This window comes from Suillus paluster (genome assembly GCF_016628075.1).
Source record: "Suillus paluster strain FC165 chromosome Unknown EDB91scaffold_15, whole genome shotgun sequence".
Classification (NCBI taxonomy): domain Eukaryota; kingdom Fungi; phylum Basidiomycota; class Agaricomycetes; order Boletales; family Suillaceae; genus Suillus; species Suillus paluster.
Genome location: NW_024537575.1, coordinates 235,545 through 257,640, shown reverse-complemented (window position 1 = coordinate 257,640; position 22,096 = coordinate 235,545). Strand labels below are relative to the sequence as shown.

At 48.8% G+C, this 22,096-nt stretch overlaps 11 protein-coding genes across 11 annotated transcripts; 6 read left to right on the top strand and 5 right to left on the bottom strand.

Annotated features, from left to right (window-relative positions):
- Positions 1-903: 903 nt before the first annotated feature.
- On the top strand, positions 904-3,650 carry EDB91DRAFT_170587 (major facilitator superfamily domain-containing protein). The gene is made up of 10 exons (XM_041326305.1): positions 904-934; positions 1,049-1,612; positions 1,666-1,696; positions 1,746-1,853; positions 1,907-2,020; positions 2,077-2,280; positions 2,332-2,482; positions 2,539-2,688; positions 2,749-2,967; positions 3,029-3,650. Exons 2-10 carry the CDS (start codon positions 1,217-1,219, stop codon positions 3,405-3,407), a joined length of 1,752 nt encoding a protein of 583 aa, XP_041179140.1. The 5' UTR covers positions 904-934; positions 1,049-1,216; the 3' UTR covers positions 3,408-3,650.
- Positions 3,651-3,762: 112 nt separating this feature from the next.
- EDB91DRAFT_1121983 (DnaJ-domain-containing protein) lies at positions 3,763-5,667 on the top strand. The gene is made up of 7 exons (XM_041318265.1): positions 3,763-4,197; positions 4,260-4,648; positions 4,701-4,735; positions 4,785-4,892; positions 4,944-5,102; positions 5,151-5,295; positions 5,347-5,667. Exons 1-7 carry the CDS (start codon positions 3,816-3,818, stop codon positions 5,572-5,574), a joined length of 1,446 nt encoding a protein of 481 aa, XP_041179139.1. The 5' UTR covers positions 3,763-3,815; the 3' UTR covers positions 5,575-5,667.
- On the bottom strand, positions 5,668-7,391 carry EDB91DRAFT_1121980 (tRNA synthetases class I-domain-containing protein). The gene is made up of 6 exons (XM_041318264.1): positions 7,199-7,391; positions 7,122-7,142; positions 6,985-7,065; positions 6,590-6,930; positions 5,923-6,534; positions 5,668-5,874 (listed from the first exon to the last, which is right to left on the bottom strand). Exons 1-6 carry the CDS (start codon positions 7,320-7,322, stop codon positions 5,749-5,751), a joined length of 1,305 nt encoding a protein of 434 aa, XP_041179138.1. The 5' UTR covers positions 7,323-7,391; the 3' UTR covers positions 5,668-5,748.
- Positions 7,392-7,540: 149 nt separating this feature from the next.
- EDB91DRAFT_1121977 (uncharacterized protein) lies at positions 7,541-8,438 on the bottom strand. Its single transcript, XM_041318263.1, has 4 exons — positions 8,318-8,438; positions 8,034-8,259; positions 7,926-7,977; positions 7,541-7,868 (listed from the first exon to the last, which is right to left on the bottom strand). Exons 1-4 carry the CDS (start codon positions 8,424-8,426, stop codon positions 7,662-7,664), a joined length of 594 nt encoding a protein of 197 aa, XP_041179137.1. The 5' UTR covers positions 8,427-8,438; the 3' UTR covers positions 7,541-7,661.
- On the bottom strand, positions 8,365-9,030 carry EDB91DRAFT_1121975 (uncharacterized protein). The gene is made up of 5 exons (XM_041318262.1): positions 8,992-9,030; positions 8,905-8,933; positions 8,833-8,846; positions 8,737-8,769; positions 8,365-8,570 (listed from the first exon to the last, which is right to left on the bottom strand). The coding sequence occupies exons 1-5, from the start codon at positions 9,010-9,012 to the stop codon at positions 8,494-8,496; spliced, it is 174 nt and encodes a 57-aa protein (XP_041179136.1). The 5' UTR covers positions 9,013-9,030; the 3' UTR covers positions 8,365-8,493.
- A 3,015-nt stretch (positions 9,031-12,045) lies between these two features.
- On the top strand, positions 12,046-12,568 carry EDB91DRAFT_1080510 (histone-fold-containing protein; the record flags this gene model as incomplete). Its single annotated transcript, XM_041315239.1, has 5 exons — positions 12,046-12,083; positions 12,141-12,201; positions 12,251-12,346; positions 12,393-12,433; positions 12,493-12,568. 5 exons carry the CDS (start codon positions 12,046-12,048, stop codon positions 12,566-12,568), a joined length of 312 nt encoding a protein of 103 aa, XP_041179135.1.
- Positions 12,569-13,559: 991 nt separating this feature from the next.
- EDB91DRAFT_1050165 (ribosomal RNA methyltransferase FtsJ domain-containing protein) lies at positions 13,560-14,432 on the bottom strand (the record flags this gene model as incomplete). The annotated part of the gene is made up of 2 exons (XM_041313515.1): positions 13,560-13,713; positions 13,765-14,432. The coding sequence occupies 2 exons, from the start codon at positions 14,430-14,432 to the stop codon at positions 13,560-13,562; spliced, it is 822 nt and encodes a 273-aa protein (XP_041179134.1).
- Positions 14,433-14,713: 281 nt separating this feature from the next.
- EDB91DRAFT_1271376 (Alpha/Beta hydrolase protein) lies at positions 14,714-17,100 on the top strand (the record flags this gene model as incomplete). The annotated part of the gene is made up of 6 exons (XM_041324583.1): positions 14,714-14,782; positions 14,831-15,098; positions 15,153-16,218; positions 16,266-16,313; positions 16,370-16,733; positions 16,796-17,100. The coding sequence occupies 6 exons, from the start codon at positions 14,714-14,716 to the stop codon at positions 16,997-16,999; spliced, it is 2,019 nt and encodes a 672-aa protein (XP_041179133.1). The 3' UTR covers positions 17,000-17,100.
- A 1-nt stretch (position 17,101) lies between these two features.
- Positions 17,102-18,084, top strand: EDB91DRAFT_1121956 (uncharacterized protein). The gene is made up of 4 exons (XM_041318261.1): positions 17,102-17,374; positions 17,424-17,526; positions 17,581-17,933; positions 17,991-18,084. The coding sequence occupies exons 1-3, from the start codon at positions 17,219-17,221 to the stop codon at positions 17,883-17,885; spliced, it is 564 nt and encodes a 187-aa protein (XP_041179132.1). The 5' UTR covers positions 17,102-17,218; the 3' UTR covers positions 17,886-17,933; positions 17,991-18,084.
- Positions 18,085-18,463: 379 nt separating this feature from the next.
- EDB91DRAFT_1335451 (uncharacterized protein) lies at positions 18,464-19,543 on the bottom strand (the record flags this gene model as incomplete). Its single annotated transcript, XM_041325496.1, has 1 exon — positions 18,464-19,543. One exon carries the CDS (start codon positions 19,541-19,543, stop codon positions 18,464-18,466), a length of 1,080 nt encoding a protein of 359 aa, XP_041179131.1.
- A 966-nt stretch (positions 19,544-20,509) lies between these two features.
- EDB91DRAFT_1121949 (uncharacterized protein) lies at positions 20,510-21,937 on the top strand (the record flags this gene model as incomplete). Its single annotated transcript, XM_041318260.1, is given in 3 exon segments — positions 20,510-21,140; positions 21,184-21,386; positions 21,406-21,937. 3 exon segments carry the CDS (start codon positions 20,510-20,512, stop codon positions 21,775-21,777), a joined length of 1,206 nt encoding a protein of 401 aa, XP_041179130.1. The 3' UTR covers positions 21,778-21,937.
- Between the last annotated feature and the right edge of the window lie 159 nt (positions 21,938-22,096).

The following is a 22,096-nucleotide window of genomic DNA, read 5'->3' as shown; positions in this document are numbered from 1 at the left end:
GACTTCCCTCAACGAGTTATGATGCGTAAACGGAGATGATCATCCAGAACATAGGGGCTTCGCACAACCCCGAGAGACTGGTTTCAAGACTTAGATCGTGGTCGTTCTATTAGGTGTTGACATGGTCAGCACAAAATGTTCACACTGTATATATAATGCCATTTGGATCTAAAGCACTCACAATTAGTCGAGTCACTCGAGTGTGTTCGTCCTGATAGTCCTGACACAGACCAAATCAATCAAAGCCCGTCACGGCCGGTGGCAGTTACACCAGTAGCGACGTCTTGGAATACGTCATAATCAGGATTTCTCCCTGCAGCCTGCAGGCCAACATGAGTTTAGCTGCCGAGAGGTTCCAGGGTCTTGTTCTGTTTCCGAATGTTATGGTACACGTCAATAGTAGTATTATAGTAAGTACTTTAGAAACACCTTGGGTCCCGAGAAGAAGGGTCTCCTCGCGGGATTGCTAAGGAAGATCTTTTGCATCTATAGGTAGGACGTACTTGATAGTCAAGAACGTTGAAACAAGCCAAGAAGGTGGAAATTTTAAAAACACGCGTTGTCACGATACACGAAGTGTCACACGCCAGTGTCACAGTTTGAGGACATCACCATATGACATCGTTCTCGTTTTGAGTCTCGACCGACTCGACGACCATGCAACCATTAATCATTTTAGAATAATGTGGATGTCGCGCATATGATAATATTATTATGGAGCAAGTGATTCAATTTTTATCAAAGAGACTGGACTCGACCGGAATGTTTGTGCTTTAACAGGGTTTAACAGATCTGCGTTGTGTTGACGCAATTTTTACATGTTGTTTGAGCCGCTGTCCTTGTCCTTTCCGTCTGTCCGGAGAGTCTGAATCGTAAAATGTGATGCATTGCGCAATGCAGGCGCCATATGTGATTTCCTTCCATCGAAGCAATGGTAGGTGGTTCTCATCTTAATCTCGCCTTCGCCCGACTCCTCACACCACGAGTGACACTGACACGATTACCTTGTTGATGCTGTCATGTCACCGATTCATGTGGCAACGTGCAGCGGTTTCTACAGATCACCAAACAAATGAGGGATAATTTGAACTTAGCTCCCTTGAGTCGAATTCCACCGATGTCTCGAAGGGACGATGCTTTAACAAGTTATTCGGGAATGACTCATCTAGAATCACTGCACATATTCGAGATCTTTCTCTGACATCGAAAATGCGTCATGTATTTGATTCAAGTTGGTCAAGAAGATACCTCTTATAATGTCGACCCATCCATCCATTTTGACAGATCGTTCCCAACCACCCCTTCACCAGCTGGTGCGCTCCCGAACTGCCTGACTGCAATACTCTGTTTGCAGCTTTCGGGTGCGATGTTGCCACTTCCGCCCCTCTCACCGGCTGAAACACTGGTTGATTATGAACCCAAAAAACTTTCTTATACTCGCAGGCATGTTCTACTAGTTATGTTCTGTCTTGCTCAGTTTTTGGACGCCTTCAACAACTCAGCTCTCTTTTCTGCGATCCCTGCACTCGAGGTATCCATGGGTATGACTGAAAGTCAATCCACTTGGATCATCAGTGCATTCCAGTTAACTTTTGCATCCTTCCTGCTTATCGTGCGTGCTCAGAGTCCCGCTACCTTTCGCCTGTACTTTAATGTGTTCTTCAGAGTGGCCGTATCAGTGACGTATACAATCCAAGTTAGTGCTCTGCCGCCCCTGTTAGATTGGAGTATTAACAGGCTCGCAGAAACTGCCTTCATTGGAGGAGTATCTGGTCTTGGTGTCATCTCGCTGAGCGCGGGATTTGTTGATAACACCATTCCGATCATCATTCTCAGAGCATTGAGCGGAATAGGTGAGCATTCCCGCCGGTGTGTTAGTTTTGGCTGAACGAAGATTGTTTCTCAGCTTCTGCAATGACAATCCCCTCCGCCTTAACACTCCTGGTCAAAATATTTCCCGATCCACTTGAACAGGCTCGGGCAATAGGCTTGTTTGGAGGCTGTGGTTGCGTTGCTAATGGTGAGGGTCCCGCGTAGCTAATTATTCATGACAGGCTTCATGGTTTCCTTACATAGTTCTCGGTCTTCTGATCGGTGCAATGTTCGTCGAATGGGCGTCTTACCATTGGGTGTTCTGGTTTGTGGCCTTTGTGGCTGTACCAGTAGCTCTGGCATGCGTCTTCATCATACCGCCACAAATTGCAGAGACTACAGACAATCTTGAGCATGCAGAAGCGAAATGGAAATGTCTTGATTTAGTCGGCGTAAGCATTCTGACCGGTATGTATGTTCCAGCGTACTCCACTTCGCATCACTCACGAGCCCTGATAGTTGCCTTAATCTTATTCATCTTCGCTGTGACATCCGGCTCCACTGATGGTTGGGCATCCGCAATTGTGTTGGTCCCGCTCATTATATCACTTTCAATGGTGGTTGGTTTTTTCTACTGGGAAACACTCATGCCGGTGGAAAAAGCTGCAATGTATGTTATCAGGAATGTCCGCACCAGTCACCAATCATAGGCTAATCTTCTACCAGACCACCCCGGACATGGTTTTACCATAACTTCTCCATTCTATTCGCCGTCGCAATCATGCCATACCTTTGGTGGAGCACGGTGTTCACAATTTTTACCACCTTGTGGCAAAATGTGTTTGAGTGGTCGGTAATATCGTCGGCCGTACACATGTAGGGTCTTCGCCGTCACTCCATGTCGCTCATCATCCAGATTATTTTTTTGCTCACCAGGTTCCCGATCGGTATCGTAGCCTTCGCTATGAGCTTCACCGGATCACTTTCTCGCATCTTCAGTCCGAAATGGATTATTCTCACTGGTCTGTCCTTGTGCATGGTCGCGACCATATTACTAGCACTCGGTGGGGGAAAGCCCCAGGATTATTGGCCATATATCTTCCCAGCTTTTTCTCTAGGAAGTGCAGGGGTAATGCTGACTTATACACATACGAAGTAAGTTCCAAATCTTCACGCTACATCATGCCTTTATGAACAGTGTCTGATCGCTTCACAGCATTGCTATTTTTCAAGCCGCACCTTCATCCATGGCCGGCACAGTTGGTGCTATATTTAACGGCGCGCTTCAATTTGGGTCAGCAATTGGCCTCGCTGCTGTCAGCTCAATAGAGACATCTGTGGAGGCCACCCATGGGGGTTCACACGAGTACGGTGGACGCGCCGCGACGTTTTGGTTCCTCGTTGGAGTTACCGCTCTTCAAATCATTTCAGTATCAATCTTTTACGACCGTAGTACTGACCACGTACCACAACCCAAACACAGTACCATACATCCTGCTCAACACAGCACGCACTTTGACGAAAAGCTTAACGATGCGAAGGTGACCAACACGGTAGTAAACGAAAAAGCTGACCTGGCGGATTTGCCGGTGTAGTTTATATTTCTTTTGATTACTTGCCTCTTTGACTTGCCTTTGACGACCGCTTCTTTTCACGACTTATTTCTTTCACTACTATTTATTTTCACGACTTGCAAGGAGATTTGTTTTCCATTTCGTTCTTTGGGTTTTGGGTTACGAATAGAGGGCCGAGGCAGAACAAACTCATCTTTTCTTTCTGGCATACTACTACCTATCTGGCCATGGCTGGGCCAACCATATTGCATATATGAAATGTTCATCACGGATATAAGGATTTGACATTGAACGGTCCCGCACAGGCTTATGCAAGGGTGCATCGCCACCAAAGGTTGGATGACCACAATTTCCTTTCAGGGATAGTACTCGGTCACTTCCAGTCGCTGCCTTCGAAGCGACCCTTTCGCCAGTCTCTGAACGACGACAATGAGTTCCGCATATCCAGTCCAGCCGTCGCGACAGTATATTCCACATATACGCTCTCAGTGCTCGAACTGTAATTTGCAGGTTGAGTTTCCAGTGCCGTCCCCTACACCAGCACAGGGTACATTGTTGCGCATCCGGTGCTTTAAGTGCCAATCAATCTATGCACATGCATTCTACCCTGCACAACTTCCACCCGGCTATTCTCCTATGTCGGGCTCGATGCCTCCGTATAGCTCGATAGGCTCTGGAAGCACTCCACCACCTTCAAATGCCAGGAAAGGTCGCAAGATTGGCACGCAGGAGAAACCTTTGGAAACAGGATACTATGACCTTCTAGGCGTTCCAATAGATGCAAGCACAGATGACATTAAAAAATCATACCGTACGGTTTCCCTCAATTGACGATGACAGGCTTCCACTTACTGCCTCATTGTCTTTATAAAGGGCGGCTTGCAATAAAGTATCATCCTGACAAGAACCGCGATGACCCGAACGCAGAGGAAAAGTTTAAGGAGATTGCGATTGCGTATCAAACCCTCTCTGACCCAGAGCTCCGCAAGAAATATAACGAGTTTGGTCCTAAGGAGAGTCAGCCAGAAGGCGGTTTCGTCGACCCTGAGGAAATATTTGGGGCCATGTTTGGTGGAGAGAGGTTTGCACCGATAATCGGCCAAATCAGTCTCGCGAAGGACATGAAAGCTGCCCTCCAAGAGGTAGAGGAAACCGAGGCCGAAGACGGTAAGGAAGTGAAGCGTGATGCAAAGGGTAAGGAAATCCTCAGTGAAGAAGAGAAGGCTCGGAAAGAGGAGAAAGAGAAGAAAGCGACAGCAGAGGTACTCCTTTTCTTTTTCACTTCTAAAAAAAATCTCACGGCACTACTCTTAGAAAGCAGCAGCCCGTGCGGAGCGAGTTCAGAAACTGTGAGATCTCATCATCAGTGACTGCCTGTTATATTAACAGCTACGATAGCGTGGAGAACCTCGAGCGGAAACTTAGCATATTCACTGAGTCCGCAACTGGTCCTAATGACCCTGATGTTTCAAACAGCTGGCGCACTATCTGTCAACTCGAAGCGGAGTGCGCATATTGCACACATACATGCTGCGCTTGCTGAAATCATTTTTCTAGGGATCTCAAGAAGGAGTCGTATGGTGCAGAGCTTTTGCAGGCCATAGGCTTTGTGTATGCCTCGAAATCAAAGCACTACCTTGCTACGAATCAGACGTTGTTTGGAGTCGGTGGCTGGTTCCACAATGTCCAAGGCAAATACCACGTATTCAGTGAAACGTAAGCACGGATAACTGTCAGATATTGTCATGGGTTAACATTAGGTAGTGTGTCAACACTGCGATCAGCAATCGAATTGAAGAGCGTATTTGATCAAATCGCAGCAGCGGAGAAAGCTGGCAACCTGACTCCGGAGGAAAAGAAGAAATTAGAGGAGCAGGCCGCTGAGAAAGGCATTCAGGCCCTTTTCAAGGTTCTCTTTTTGTCTATTAGAAGCCATTGACGCATCTGACGACACTGACAGGGCACGAAACTTGAGATCGAGTCTGTATTGCGCGAAACTTGTGACCGCGTCCTCGAGGACCCGACGATACCCCGCCATAAAGCTCAGTTACGAGCTGTTGCGATGCAAATTCTTGGAGAATCATATGTGGCCGTCAAAAAGGACGTAGATCCAAACACAGACGAAACCGAATATGTGAGGATCGAGACAAAGAGCAGTCGAGAAAAAGACCGTCAACGAGGTCCTTGATCTGCTGCCTCCACGTTCGTCTCAGTATACCAAGCAATGCATCTTACCCACAGCTTACTCCTTCTCATATCCATCTAATTACTCTTCCCACTTCGTGCATATCAATGTTGTATCGATGTCAATCATACATTTCATGCGTCGTACTTCTTGCACTCATGGCTAATTAAAATCATTCTAGAGCTCGCCAGTAGTCCCCGGTTGAGTACTTTCGCTGATAGATGGCGGTGGTTCACTCGACTCGGCAGAGGCTTTGGTCATATTCTTGCCCTTCCCAGGCGGAGGCGGATGGTACACCTTCTCCTAACACAAATGCTCAGTAATGAGATTAAATCAGGACATACGACCAACCTTCTTCTTCTTAGGTTCTGCTTTCGCATTTGGATCGGGGTACGCCAATTTCTCTACTTGTTGCCACTCTGGAGACTCAACAAAGGCCTTTCGAATCGGTGCCAACAAACTATCAATCCCCTTGTTCACAGCTGTCTTGAGATCACTAGGGTGAATCTTTTTCGCCGCAAAATCGTCCTTCAGCTCCTTGTAGTCCTTGTAATGACTTGGGGGACCACCGAATTTGCCCTCTCGTCTGATGGTAAACACAGTCCCCTCTGGTGCATCATCGTCTACAAATGGATTTTGGTCGCCGATCGCACCCTGACCTTCTTCACTGTCCACACCTGTCTCTCCCTTCCGACGTTCGATGCGAAGCTGACTGATCGGTATGAGTACAGCTTCGATGAACGCAAGAAGTCCATTCTCTGTGATATTGCCCTCCTCACAGAAAGCTTTCTTGATCTTGCGCTTAACAGCTTCGGGAGGGTCAAGGAAGTCTATCTTCGAATCTGGGTCCGAAGATGACATCTTACCCCCCATTAGACCTGGAACCATGGGATTCATGAGGTGGGCGCGTTTGGCGTAGCCTAACCGAGGAAGATAGAGTTCTGCGAACGTGAAAATTTTACGCTGCAGTCCAGACACGTAAATCTGTGATTATTATCTGATTCGCAGATGCACGCACCTGATCGACCCCGCCAAACTGGAAGTCAACACCGAGGTACTGCTCATCAAGAGCCTGCAAGCCAGGGTAAAGCAAGCCACTGAGAAGTGGACTCTCGACTTGTTTCACAACCTCTGCGCCGGCCTTCTTCGCATCATGCTCTGTCACGGTCGCGCATAATCTATAGTTGTCGAGATTGTATTCGCGGGTAAGCTGGTAATCTGAGCCTTGAACAAATATTAATTTTGATGTGGGTATCCCTAACGAGGTGAAGACAGTGCGGAGGACAAATTCGTAGTATTTTGTCCGGTGGGCGACAAGCTCTAGAGGAGCCTTTAGGTTGTCGAGGAAAGCGTGTACATCTATGAGATTTCTATAAAATACTGCTCGCTTTAAGGGGGCGTTTTTTGACGTACCAGCAAGTAAAATCTTGACCTCCACGCCAGCTCTCAAGAAATCAGCGATTTTGGTTAATGGGGCGAAGTAACCGATGTGTGCTGGATAGCAAGTTAGTTATCGGCTTGATTTAGCATTGCAAGCATTTTGTACGTACGCCTTCCAGTAGGCGCAGTCCCTGACCAATGCACGGACTGTCAGTTTCGAATATTCGATCAAAGTTAATAGACATACCCCAGTAAGCCTTCGGCGGTCTGCCTTCTGCGAGAATGGCCTTGATCGAGTCACCACCTAGAACTTCTTGCAGCCTCCGCGTGATCAAATTGTACTTGGCCTCTACGTCCGACGCCGACGCCATTCCTGCGATGATGATGGTATGAATCAAGTATGAATTGAACGTTACACTGCAAGGTCGATGACTCGAAAGTCGATTCACTGCCGCCTTTTTCCTAATGGGGCAGTGATATGATTGGGAAGCAGCTTACAAAGTAAGATCAACGTTATCTACAGACTCAAGTGTACACTGTACACTCTCGGTGACTCTTACTTCCAACGATGTCCCTGTTAGCTAAGTAATTTGTTGGCAGGGTAGTCTATTTTGGAACACAGACTCGATACTAGGACAAAATTTCTTGTGTTCCCTATAGAGTACTTAATAACTTGAAATGTTGATCACTTGGATCATTTCCCGTACGTGCTACACACCACCGCCAGTTGACACGTCATGTGCGCGTTCCTGGAAAGCAAGTGTACTCATGCCAGTTCCTGCGTCTGAGTCGTCCACGAGGTTAGCGTGATATTCTCGAACACTGAGGATGAGGCGTGGTCCCAGCACAGCCATCTGAAGGGACACGGTAATTTGAAAGATGCCATAATAGACCTGAGTTCCCACAGAAGAAATGTTCTATAATGAGATGATGAGCAGTGGTCAGATGCACATGGCAATCACATATCTGCGTACCGACAGCTTCGAAGACAACACGCCAAAGTTGAAGCAAGAGACAGCGGCATAGCTAGCACGTTAAGAATGTTAGCGGAAATTTTGACCACGTTCAAATTACGAACTCACGCTGCAAAGTAAAGCACATGAGTTCGCATTAACACCGCGAAAGTGTCCGCCATGGTCCATCTTGTTGACGATCTTCGTAGTTCACGGAAGTGTTTTACAACTATCCAGACTGCAAAACACAGTGCTAGGACCTCCCAAGCAAGGCCAAGCATCCAAACTTTGTCCACTAGAATGTGGTCAACTCCATTCTGAATGCACTGATAACTGCCGGAGAGGATGAGCTCCTCTGATATTGATCCCGTGAGCATGATGCGCTTATGTTTTATCCATAATCAAAGACTGACCCCCTGAAGTATAGCCGCTTGCTATTGCCGAAATCACTCCACTTGCGATTGTGACAGCCAGGAAGAGTACAACAAAAAGGATGAGCATCTTTCTGGATCGCTGATACATGGCATATAACCGAGTGACCATGATGACTTGTATGATATTTCAGTCGAGTCAATGTCACTGAGATACATCAGCTGAGTAGCTCACCACCTAGCAAGGTATCTACCACCGGAGACGCCCAAAATAATGCGAAGACCATAATATTGCCTGGAAAACCCAGTTACCGATGAGTATGGGAGGACTAAGCATTTCAAACAAACTCACAGCTGTTGCAGTCGTTATTTTGAACCAACAAGTTGATCGAGAGTCTCACTCACCCCTACATAGAAAGAGTCATTGGGCAGTAATGGCAGGGGTCGTTGTTAAACACTCACTGCATCTGCCATCTTAAGTGACGGGATACCTGCTGCATGCCGCCGGTCAGATGAAAGTCAGATAGATAGAACGCGGTTTGTGTAAGGAGACATACACAGCATGGTAGTGCTGATTGCGAGAGATGGCTTATTAGCTCAGCGCCAACTCATTGGCCTTGTGATCATACCCAGCATATAATATTCCAACGTAGCGCACCTAGAATATTTTGAAGTCAGCACGACTTGCCGGGTTATTAATGACATAAGCTACGTACACTGACATACAGAACAGTCATGAGGGAACAACGTTGCCTCTGCCCCAATTGTTATCCTGTTTTTTTTTGATATGGGACTCTGCTCACCCAGATCAATTCAAACTATGAACCATTATTAGCGGGATGGCTGCTCTGGTAATGACATCAACCTACCTCTTTTCCAAATGTCAGTACTGGAGAATACCATAGGGACTTCAATAATTCTCTCGATAAGTACTATGTTGCTCACCCCAATCGTATACCACCGCAGTAAAGGATGCAACTGCGAAACCACAGTCCAAGATAGTGAGACATCATTAACATCATCCGACTTGTTCTCCACACACCTGCAAAGTAGTTGAAGACAAGATTGAAATTGATTAGTGGCCACCAGCTGGGATCATCTGAGATTACTGTCATATTCGAGGGATTAGTGTTAATGGGTGGCGAATTTGGTGGACGTACACTATGGCGTTCGTTCAAGATATATACTATTACATAGCGCTTTACTATAGCCGAAATAGGTGATGCAATGTCCGTCCCTGAAGGCCTGAATACTGATCGGCGATCTTGACGGGCTGCAGTGAGTAAGTACACTGTCATACGATATCGAGTAGTCTGGGGGTGGATCTGCAAAGCAGTGTTCTAAAAGCTGTTCGTGATGTTGGAAGCGTGCTTTCGATGCCATTCTCTAGACGTTCTTGCCCCACCTGTCAATCAGGAGATTCAGGAGTTCCATTAGTATTAGTCACATCGACGGCCGTGGCGTCCGGACAACTCCCAAAAAGCATCTTCGCTCTCGCCAAGACCCGGGGAGCACAACAGCCTCAGGCTGCAGCTCGTCAAGGTATAACAAAGTTACTATCTATCGGTCAGTAGAGGATAAGTCCAAATGCAGCAAACAAATGACTCACCTCTCCCACCGTCCGGTCCGTCAACCCTCTGCAACGTGTCCAGAAACACTCCAAAACGCTTGATCTCCCGTCAATGCGTCATTGGCATCATCCTCCCAAGTCCTTGGCATCTCGAATACACTGCCTCGGCTATTGTCATGGATAAATGCAACTGTGATACAAGAAGCCTGCAAAGCACACTAATGTCATCCGTGCATCAGCCTTGCACAGCCGATACCGTAGTAACCCATCGGGATATTTTGAGCGTGTGACTACAGAACAGTACCCGGACGGAGCTCCCGTTCTGTGTGCATCTGCGAAGACTGCTATCTTCTTCAGAGGGCCGATGCTCACGCGCTGTTCGACACCGTTAGATGCGCTCCCATCTCAGTCTCGACTTTTTGCACGCTTAGTATCAAGGGAGCCGTTCGTAGAAACGTCTTGGCTACAGTCGCGAGACTTGTGCTTGAGCTGGGTGGTGTCAACTTTGAAGAGACAGCGGGGGACACCGTGCACTGGAGACATGACTCGGTCACTTCGAAGTCTAGATTCAATTATCGATCAGCAGTTTCAGAGGCCTCGGAAGTTGACCACGCTGCGCTTCCTGCAAATCATAGGGAATCGTGATTAGACCTAAAGGCTAAAAGTAAGGCTATCAGTGATCTCACTAGTACTGCTCAGAACTTGATGGAATGCTCACAAAGTTAACGCACGTGATCACGACGCGTTCAAGTGAACTCAATGAACTCACACTTGACTTCAACCTTTCTCCTGCTCCTGGTAGAGCTTTTTTCCCGCCATACATCATATATATATATATTACTACGCTAAAATTTGCCACGGTTCAACACTATGCTTACAGTCACTCCTGCATTTCAACTTAATCCCGCGGGACGCCCTCTCGTGCACGCTCTCTCAAGATCCTTCGAGCCCTTCGCGCAGCGCTGCTTCAAAGACTCACTCGCCGTTTTGAGAGCGGCAGTTAACGCAGCGTTGTTCATTGTGATCGTCTTTATCCAGCTCGCCCTCAACGCTTACGGGCGCTTCTCCGGGAAGAACAACCGTCAAAAGGCCAAGGACAGGAAGAATACTTATCAGGAGGGAGTAGATCCATCTTCAAAGTTCCCCCGGAAACGCCTCGAAGGGTTCTCACGCGTTCTGTTTGAGCTGGAGAGGTTGGAAGTGGATGCGATACATGACGACGACAAAGAAGACCCTATCGATGAGGGCAGGTCTCGGAACACCGACTCAGTAAGCACCACATACTTCTAGAAGCTCAAATCTGACAGCAGTTATTACAGTCCCTGGAGTTGCAACTGGTAATTTCTCTCTCCCTGCCTGGAACGATCAGATTAGCTGACGAGAGATAGCCGGCTATGTCATTAGCTTCCACCCCTCTCACCTGTAAAGACTTAAACGAGCACCTTAGTTCTACGACAAGCGCCCGCACGCGTCGGGTCCGTCGACTTATCTCCCACCTCGCGCAGCGTACCGCCAATGACGAACCAGTTCACTGCCACGACAAAAAGATCCGAAAAATCAACTCGGAGTATCGTAAGAGTCAAACGCCGGAAGAGGAGGTTCTTCTGCAAGACCGGAGCCGGAGCCGGACACTACGTATTTCAAACCAGCCGCTGGTTCGGCAGATGACTCACGCTGTCTCGTCGGTTTTCGGCACTCCACTACGTCTTCCAAAGAATACCGTGACTGTGGCCTACGCTCCTGAATCCGTCGAAGGGCCCACAGGGGGGGTGGGAAGATTCACGTATCCGCCGTATCCAGTTAGCAAGGCGATCGATACGAGCGACAGGAAGTGGCTATGGTAGACACGGGAAATGCGAGGACCGTGCATTGAAGCTTAGGCAGCCGATGAATTGTTAATATAAGTATGTACAGATGTGATATCAAAATTTTCACATAGACTTGAAACCATCCATGGAGCACACTTCGGGTTATTGTCCTCAGGGTGGTCCGTGCTTAGGTCTAAGAATAAAGACACGCAAAGCTTGTGGTCCCGACGCGTTAATGAGGTCACGTGACCAGTGCCTACATATAAACACGCCAATCTAAATCAACAAAGAAGTCGCGTTGTTCACCCTCTTACCACTACCGCCACCATCAACCGTGATCATCTTCTGTTCACCCAACACACACACCACACACACACACCACATAAACTATAATGTCTGGACGCGGCAAAGGTGGAAAGGGTCTCGGAAAGTAAGTGCCAGATATGTTGCTTATCGAATTAAGTTATATCTGACTGGGGTTGTGCAGGGGCGGTGCCAAGCGTCATCGCAAGATTTTGCGTGACAACATCCAGGGTATTACCAAGCCTGTACGTCCTTACTCTTATACACAATCTGCACTTGTCCGATGTTATGCAGGCTATTCGTCGTCTTGCTCGCCGTGGAGGCGTGAAGCGTATCTCGGGCCTCATCTATGAGGAAACTCGTGGTGTCTTGAAGATTTTCCTGGAGAACGTGAGTCATATCGCTGCCGCGGAGATGTCAGCTGACAACTATATAGGTTATTCGTGACTCCGTCACATACACCGAGCATGCCAAGAGGTAAGGCTCTGACTACATGCTAGTGTTGGTTCTCACACTGATGACTGGGTGTTTGCTAGGAAAACCGTCACGGCGCTCGATGTCGTGTATGCTCTCAAGCGCTCTGGCCGCACGCTCTACGGCTTTGGGGCATAAGCCTTCCATATTTTTATCTTGCTTGTGGATGTTAGATTTGGTGAGCAATAGTTACGAGCTGGTGATAATCGAGATAGCGCTCGTTTCTGGTGTAGGATGTGCCTGATATGTTCAATGCTACTAGGTTTATGATACGATGTATATTATTCTTGCCATACAGATACCTATGTGCCACGTACCTGACAATGCGACACGAAGCATGCAGACCGGTGACGGATTCGACCGCGAGTCTGCGTATCAGCTCGACGGTTTTTGTTCAAACACTCAGCTTCTGTAAATGTATAGGTGCCCGGGGCCGTTGAATTTACTCGCTATCATTGATGCTAAACGTTCTAATTCTGTTCTACAATTGCAACGCTGAGCACCTAGATGTCTTACAGTCACCCTTTCCATGTACACTGGAGCTTGATCAGTGCCTCAGTGAACGCCTCTACAAGGCGCCTGAAAACATCAGCTGGTCTGGTCATACAGTGACCATTAACAGCAATTCGTTCTGCATAGAGGCCGTTCTGGTCCTCCTGTGCACCTTTCGAGGGTCGTAGTTCTTCCCTGTGGCCCACATTAAGATACTCAAGCTCATGGCACGGGCGGTTTCGTAATGAAGGCGATGGTCAGCAGCCGCCAGGTGACGGGTGAGGAGGTGGTTTTCAAAGTTATCAGCCCAATTATGGAGCTTTCCATGGGGGATCGCCTCTGTCGCGTGATGAGAGGTTGTGGTTTGAGGAACAAGTGAGAGACTTCGCTTGGGACTAAAGGAAGAGGTGGGGGAGAGTGGTTGATACGCGCAGAATCCTTTCTTTTTGGTCAGACTGTAGGGAGATATAAATGTTAGTCGATAGACATTTGCCCCAACAGCGTGAACAGACTCGCAGTGTACATGATGCTTGTTATACAATTACGTGCCATGAACCCTGTGATGCGAGGGATGCAAAAAGCGATGGAGTGAAATAATATGAGTGTCGAAAGAAGTTTGCCTGCCCAAGGATACCGATTACGCCCTACCAAGCCAACCGCGACACAGCCAGTAACCTTCGGCAGAATCAGAGCGGCTTGACTCCGGTTTGATATAATGTACGAGGTGGAAGTTGGATTCTAGACATTCCTTTCGGAACTCTTGCAGTGAAGGATGAGCAAAATGCTTCAGCCTGCAACAAGTGTATATGAGCAACTCGTCTTCCGAAAAATGAAGGACATACAGTAGTATCCCACCACCCCTGAGCACCTTCCCTCGTTCGTCCACTTGCCGAGCGGTTAATGCACCTTTTGCAAAATCGAAGACTGCATGACAGATATCCAAACTCGATTGCGTGTCCCGAATTTTGTTTCCCGAAAAATTCGCCGCCATATCGCTCAGCACGACATCCGCTGTGCCCTCAGGATTCTGCGGGCTCTTCAGTGCGTCTCGTATGACACGCGCCGAACCCGGAGCTAGAAAGTCCATTTGTAGCGTCTGCACGCCAAGCATTGGAACAATTGGCAGCAGGTCCAGTGCAACAATTTTCCCTCGCCCAGTAGACTTGTTCTCAAGTTCGGTGCTCCAGGAACCGCGTTTCTGCACCTTCGCCTCCTCGCGTAACCCAAACTCTTCTACATTGTCTTCCGCGTCAAAGGTCCACCCTAACCTTTCTGCGACAACCTGGCTCCACCCTCCCGGAGCTGCACCAAGGTCCACGACACTGCGCACGCTAGGACATGAGAGAAAGCGCCCCCACTTATCATCGAGCTCGATGAGCTTGAAGGCAGAACGTGAACGGTAGGATGATGGCGAGGAGAGGCGGGCCTTGACAAAAGGGTCACGGGATTGTCGTGCTAGCCATGCTGTACTCGACTTCTTGTGCAGAGGAAGCGTCGGGCGGAATGACATCAAGCTAAAACCGAAATTCAAGAAATGTGGAATCCGTTTTCGGATGATCGAGATTCGAGGGCGGTTGTTTGTCAAGAGCCTTTGATCCAAACATCACGGCAACAGCTTTGGTCAGCCAAAAGAATGAGAAACCACAACCGGTGTTCTAAATATTTATTGCTGTAGTACTGCGATGTGCATGTGCCACCTACCCGGGGTATTAATATGTACCTAACACAGCTTCCATCTTTCTTCCTCCCTCACAACCATCCCATTCGTAAACTGTCTAAACGTTTAATGCAATGTCTAAAAAATCTGCACCATATGGCCTTTGGGAGTCCCCGATCACAGCTGATGCTATTGCTCAAGATGTATGACATCTCCGATCACTCGTTATCTGAAACTGATCTACGGCGTAGAGCATCGCCATGGGCGACATCTTCGTGGATCCAGTCACAAAGGATATCTACTACATAGAACAGCGTGCATCGGAGGGTGGTCGATACGTGCTATTGAGTAACAAGACTCAAAAGGAAGTCTTCGGCACGGACTTTAATGCGCGCACGCGCGTTCACGAGTATGGTGGAGCTGCTGCGATCGCTTATAACGGGACTGTGTACTCTTCCAATTTCGCGGACTTCCTAGTCTACGCCGCCAAAGATGGGAAGATCAGACCGATTACACCAGGTGCCTGGGTTAATTCCCCCGAACATTAACACCATACTGACGCTTTGTGCACAGAGGACCCAAACAAGATTTATCGCTACGCAGATTTTTGTGTGCACCCAGTCCACACAGACCTACTCGTTGCTATCCTAGAAGACCATACCAAAGACACGCCACACACCGTGCGCAACTCTCTTTGCGTCATCAACTCCACAGCTAGGACTGTCACGTCCTTGGTTTGCACCGAGGATGCACAAAATGAATTCTATGCAGCACCCACATTTTCCCCTTCTGGCGATAAGATCGCATGGCAGTTCTGGGAGCACCCAGACATGCCTTGGGAAGGTGGACGGATCTATGTTGCTGACGTCCAGTACGATCACAACGCCCATAAAATTAGCCTGAGCAATACGAAGCTGGTAGCCGGTAACGCTAACACAATCAGTGCGTGTTACCCCTTGTGGGCTTCTGACGACAAGCTTCTCTTCACCTCGGACCAACGCGAGGAGGAAAGCAAGTTTGCAAACCTGTGGGAGTTCACAGAGGCGTGCACCAAGCCAGTCCTCTCATCTGTTGTGGAGCAAGACTTCTGCGAGCCACCCTGGACGCTTGGGAACTACCCATTCGCATTCCTGGATGCGAATGGCTCAAAAGCCATCTGTGTTGCATGGCGGAATGGTCGAAGCGTCCTGTATGTTGTCGATATCGCCATGGGTTCCTACATGGAGATCAAAGACAAATTATTCGACTTTGTAGTTGTCGAACATGTCCGTCGTCTGTCGGACTACAGTTTTGTCTTCACAGGACTGCGAAGCAACGCCCCTAGCGCAGCTATGCTCTGCACTCTTACTGGACCATCATTCGTGCCCGATTTCGAGGTGCTCAAATCTACCGCATCGGCGTCCGCTGCACCGTTCCCTGATGGTATCATTTCGCTTCCAACCCCGCTTGAACTTAAACTTCCGAGTGGAAAAATTGTGTATGCCGTATACTACGCTCCAAAAAACCCAGAGTATGAGGGCTCGAGCATTCCCGAAGAGAAACCTCCCTGTGTACTTAGCGTACACGGTGGTCCCACGGGATTAGAGACACAAAATTTGAACTGGTTGAAGCAATATTTCACAAGCAGAGGATATGCTTGGTAGGTCCTGGCGTCCCCCATAGCATCACCATGCTCATAAATTGCAGGTTGGATGTGAACTACAGTGGCTCTTCGTGCTATGGACGTGCATATGTGTACGTTCCTAATTACCACCATGTTTTATAATAAGCGGTGCTGAAAAAGTGACCAGAGAGCGCCTCAAAGGGAACTGGGGCATTACCGACGTAAGCGACTGCATCGAAGCAGTCAAATCAGCTGAACTCGGCCCCCTCATCGACACCAAGCGCACTGCGATCCGCGGCGGGAGCGCGGGTGGGTATATTGTACTTGCCTCCATCTCCCTCGACTCCTCCGCAGCGAGCAATGTGAAATTCTTTGCGAGTGCCACGAGCAACTACGGGATCTCAAACCTGGAGCTACTTGCGGACGACACGCACAAGTTCGAGCTTACGTACATGGTAAAGCTTCTCGGCGGTACGAAGGAAGAGATTCCGGACGTGTATCACAACCGGAGCCCCGAGTATTATTCTGCGAACATTAAAACCCCGTTGCTCGTAAGTAAATACTTTCTGTGTTGATGAAGTGTGTTCTAACAGGTAGATCGTTTTTCCGACAGGTTCTTCAAGGCAATGATGATGAAGTTGTTCCGCCCCCGCAATCGTGGACTATTATCAATGGGATCATTAAGTCTAAGGGGCATGTCGAGGCACACTTCTTCGATGGGGAACAGCATGGGTGGCGCACGTCAGAAACGATCAAGAGGGCAATTGAGTTCGAGAGGGAGTGGTACGAGAAGATGATGGTGAGGGGCAGCACCTAAGAATAAAATAGCAGTAGTGTATCATGTATGAATATGAGCGAGGCGAAGTAGAAAAGAATATGTCTGGTTTCAGACTTACTTACGTTGAAGCTTATTTGCACACGTACATGTTTGTTTGGCAAAACCTTTGGATCCAAACAAACGCCCAGTCACTAATTTGGGCTGACATCAACTTTGAAAGTGAGCAAGCTTTTACGGATAACTAGGCTGGACACCATCATGGCCACTACATCTCCCTTCACTGGGTATCGTCAGGTGGACTCTTTCGGTCCTGACGAAGATTATGTATCAGAAGACGATGTTTTCTATGTCATGCTCGACCTCGGTACCGTTGAGCCAACCCTACTTCCCAGCAGCTCAACCTATAGGCTTGTAGTGAGCGCAGGAACTTGTCTATCGTAGAATCACTACAAGGCAAATAAAGGGCTTAGATACGCCTACACCATTTCTACAGCTTTCTGGCTCTTTCTTCAGAGGTCAGCATGATACGCTCCTTGGGTCTGAGCTTTTGTTCACGGAGGGTAAAAGTAAGTCACTATTCGTTGCATCGATATCAATTGATTGATCTCTTTCACTCAAAGATGATTCGGAAAGAAATACGAGATCTTTAACACATGTTGGCATCACCGAGCGACGTATCCGATTCAAGGAGGTACAGCTACGGGAGAAGTCGCGTGAACGATTGGACGAAGATAAAAGTGCCCCCTCTGCAAACGCTCCTAATAGTGTTGCGCCAGCGGGAGGTGCTGGGTACACACTTGGGCGCATGATTGGCAGTATCGCCGATCCCCCACCTAGACCACGCAAAAAACGACATAACAAGGGGAAAGAGAAGAATACACCCCCCCAAGAAGAGGGGAAGGATGATGCTATGGATATTATTTAATGTCGCCATTAAGGTGATTTGCTTTTGACTGGGTTCTGCGTCGGGGAGGTGCAGTTCCCTCTTTTTTCCATCCTGTTGTTTCTAATGTACGCCCACGCGCATAAGTATGGAGGTCGTGCTTGCCCTGCTCCACTTTAGCGATCCAGGCTGCCTTAATCGATTTTTATGCAAGCAGGCTTAATTGATGTGTTGTCACTGGGATGTCTCATCTGGCACGGTTACTTTCACTGACCGCCCCAAGGTGATACTGTGTCCGTCGACGTTCTAGCTGGGAACTGTGTGAAATCGAATTTTGCGCCCCTCAATCTTACATGCATAAGTGCTCGACAGCTTACGTTTTGGTTTTTATGCGACTGATCGAGAGGTGTCTGGCTGTGGTCGTCGCTACAACGTTGCTGGTGATACGGGTGGGACAAACACCCTCGTATTACACTTATAATCATAGATCTACATAGACGTGCTGCAGCTTCTACGACATAGATGGGCCCCTCTACTTTCTCTTGTTCAAATTTTACTACACAGTGGGGAGTTCACTGACTGTGGAGCGCGCTGTTAAACCAGGCAATTTTCGCAACTAGTCACCGAAGCACTTCCCCACAGACAGTAACCTCCTTCACGACTGAGAGCAATGGTTCAAATATATCCATATCAACTTCACTTGACGGCGTGGTCGTCTGAAAGTCTACCGCTGGCTCGTGGCAAGAGGCAACCGCCAGCGCCTCCATAATGCAATCAACTGCCGGTTTTTTCAGGTCACCCACTTCCACTGTCAATTTTTGCAACATAGGGAGATGGAAACCATCGAGTATGTTGATGAAACCCTGCCTATAATAAGGATCCGATGTGACGCGAAGGCGGAGGGGGAGAGTCATCGATTTAAGGCAAGATTGTGTGACCGAATCAATTCTATCGCCAGAACCTACGGAAAAATCATCCACCGCAAGGGTCTCCAGATGAGGGAAAATCACCGAAGTGAAACGTATAGTGTTGACGGAAGTGTGATGGAGGCGGAGATGTTGTAGTGTTTCGCAGGTGGGGGTGGTGACAGAAAATTCACATTGGTTGAAGATTTGTAGCCGATGGAGATTTGGTGCATCAAATCTCTTGAACTCTCGCCGGAAACACTCCAATGTTCTCAACTGAGGTGCGTCGATGTTATCACTCCAGTCACATATGTCAGGTGACACAACAACCAGCGTTTCCCAACGCCCCTTTTCAGAAAGGAGGATTCCGAGCAGTTGAGAATCTGCCTCTGAGGGGTAAGAGAAGAGAGGCCTGCATCCGGCGCGATGATGGCGCGGGTAGAACAACTGCTTGGACACGATACTAAGGCTAAGAGGGTGACTGCCTGAGCGGGCAAGCCAAGACTCCAGCAGAAATGGGAGGAACGGCTTCAATGGTCTTTCTCGACCGGGAAGTGTAACTAGGATGCGCGACCATAGCCCTCTCGTTGAATGTGCAATGGCTCGCCAACAGCAACACACTTGGGTGAGGAGTAGGGGAGGACTGGTAACATTGGCCGAGATGGTGTTGTCTCCAAATGAGAATATACCGGGGTAGTCCGGGACGTCATTAACGACAAGCAAGAATATTTGCTGTAGAAGTTCCACTGGCAGCCGATTGATGAGTGGTTCAGCCAGGTAGTCGGTAACTTTCATGTTGCAGTTGAAAGAGAGGAATAGGGGCTTCGGTTTTATAATCTACCCTGTGCAAACAGACGCCAATACCTCCGAGGACGATAAGGGCACTGCATGACTAATGCACATGCAGTAAGAGTGGTACGGAAATAGCAAGTCAGAAAGTGACTGACCCGAGCAGTACTTGGAAACGCATCAAGCTTGCTGGTAAAGTGCATACATAGTTCAATGTAGTAGTATAAGTGTTGTCTCTTTGCTGTCGCAGTGTCCTATCGCTGGACAAGATGCATGTATCATTCTAAGATGAGAAACAGGAGCTCCACAATTGGCCCTTCCCGACAGTGCAAACAAACTTAAACATTACTATATTTCCCATCGGCCAAGTTGACTTAGAAGTCCTCTCTTAAGCAACTACTTACTATCAGCTGGTGGGTCATACAGAGATCACACCAAAAACTGACACCATATGATTTAAGAACAGGAGAACCTTATAGTCTTCCACTTACCACCGCAGGCTGTCATACCACCGTAAATTAGGACGCCCCTCTCCTCTCGCAGACACACCATGATTCCGCGGATCTCTAAGCGGTATGCAAGCACCGCCAAACCCAACCCCAAGCCTCGCAAGGGGACAAAGGGTCTATCTGGCGTAACGCTGGAGCATCAACCTGTAACCCCAGAAGAGCAGGTGCACATCTTAAATCGTCGCATCGAGAAGGCCGAGCGAGACGGACGCATGGACATAACCATGGCACTGACCCCAGTCAAGACGTGAGTAGTGTTTGCTGCATTGTTCTTCCTCTGTCTTTCGCCACGAGAGTCCATGGACCTTTCAAAGATCCGGTTGCTCCACAATGACGTCATATATTGATGTTATTTTTGCCGCCTTTATCGTACGCGTAGCCTTCAAAAGGCACACCATCTCTCCATTCTGTCCTCGCTTGCTCGTCCTTCCCGGGTACTGATTATACCCCTCTTCACAGGTACATGGGAGGTTTTACCCGTCCCCGTGAAACGCCTCCTGCTGCGGTATACGTCCCTCACACCGTCTACCTTCTCGAAACCCGTTATCCAATCACCGGACAACAAATCCGAGCATTCCACTCTTCAGCCCGTCGCACATATCCATCCGAGTCTTATAACGAAGACCACATCGTTCCCAACTTCTATGTCAAGCACAAGAAAGATCGGAAGCGACAGGCAGACAAGTTGATGAAATCACCTGTCACGCCGTCCACCACCTCACCATCTGCAACCAACACCGCTGGTCTTGACGTTGAGACTGCTGAGCAAGCTGCCCATGATCCGGCTCGACAAACTAGAGCCGTCAAAAGACGCAAGCACGAGGAGTCTGCACTTATGGAACACCTCTCTGACTCCATCCTTGGCGACGACCTTGTTGCCGGCACGCGCCGCCTGGTCTCCAAGATTCCTGTCGAACACTACGACAAGGATGGCAATCTCGCGCACCCAAGCGGGTTTGTCGTTCCTGGCAAGGGTCACTCGAGCACCAGTGATGCTGCGCGTGCCAAAGAGCACGCGAGAGACGAGGACGAAGAACGTGCTGCACAGACAGCCTCAGTAGCTGAACGTGTCCTCGAATCTGATCCTCGATTATGTGCATTCTGCCATGGCAAGTACGCGCCCGCGCTCTCACAAAGTGCCATTCGAAGTCAGGGAGCCTGATGGGACAGTGAAGCACCCGAGCGGCTTCGTCCCTCCAACTCCTGCCAACGAGTTCAAGTATTCCGACAGTGCCAGCCTTGAACGGGGTCTTGCAGGTGCTATTAGCAGACAGCGCGCCCGTGACGCGGAAAGCAAGAACTCGACGACCATGAAGGGCCGTGGTTTGCACACCTCTGCCGTGGCTGCGTGCAAGCGAGGTAGCGCTTCCCACGTATCTCATACAGCCTGTGCCCGTTCCTGAGGTTGACTCTCAGGTCTCACCAGGGCTCTCCGAAAGCGAGCCAGCCCCTGTAGACGCTATCCGCGCCAAATACCTCCCGACCCTCGTCGTAGCTATGGCGCAGGGGCTTTCTGGCGCCCGTGGCGGCTTCGTAGGCATCCGGTTCTCTCCTCACGAACGAGGACGAGGCGTGGATGGGGAAGGGCTCGACAAGGCTTTGGACTGGAATAAGCGCGTTATTGGTGTCGGGATCGGCGATTGGTTTCCCCGTGCGCAGGAGCTGGAGGAGGGGTTCAAGATACCCGCGGAGGAGGGGGTCGTTACTCCATATACCTCTGAGGGGATGTGAGTGGACAGTGGCCCGTTCGATGTGTATGGGCTTGACGATTGGGGCAGGCGTATTGGCAACGAGACGGACAAGAAGCTTGCATACCCGTCGGAGCCTGTGCCTGCTAAATCGATTTGAAGGGGAGGCGTAAGCGGGCGATTGCGATGCAACACACGCATGAGCTTGCGAGGGGAGATCGTGTCGTGAACAGGACTGTTCTGTTACCCTACAGACGGTTGGTCATGGAAATTGTATTTGTACAATACCCATCATCGCTTGTTTTCTTCCACATAGGACTATTAAATAAAGTTGTTTGCATTTTGAACAGTCCCCGTAGTCG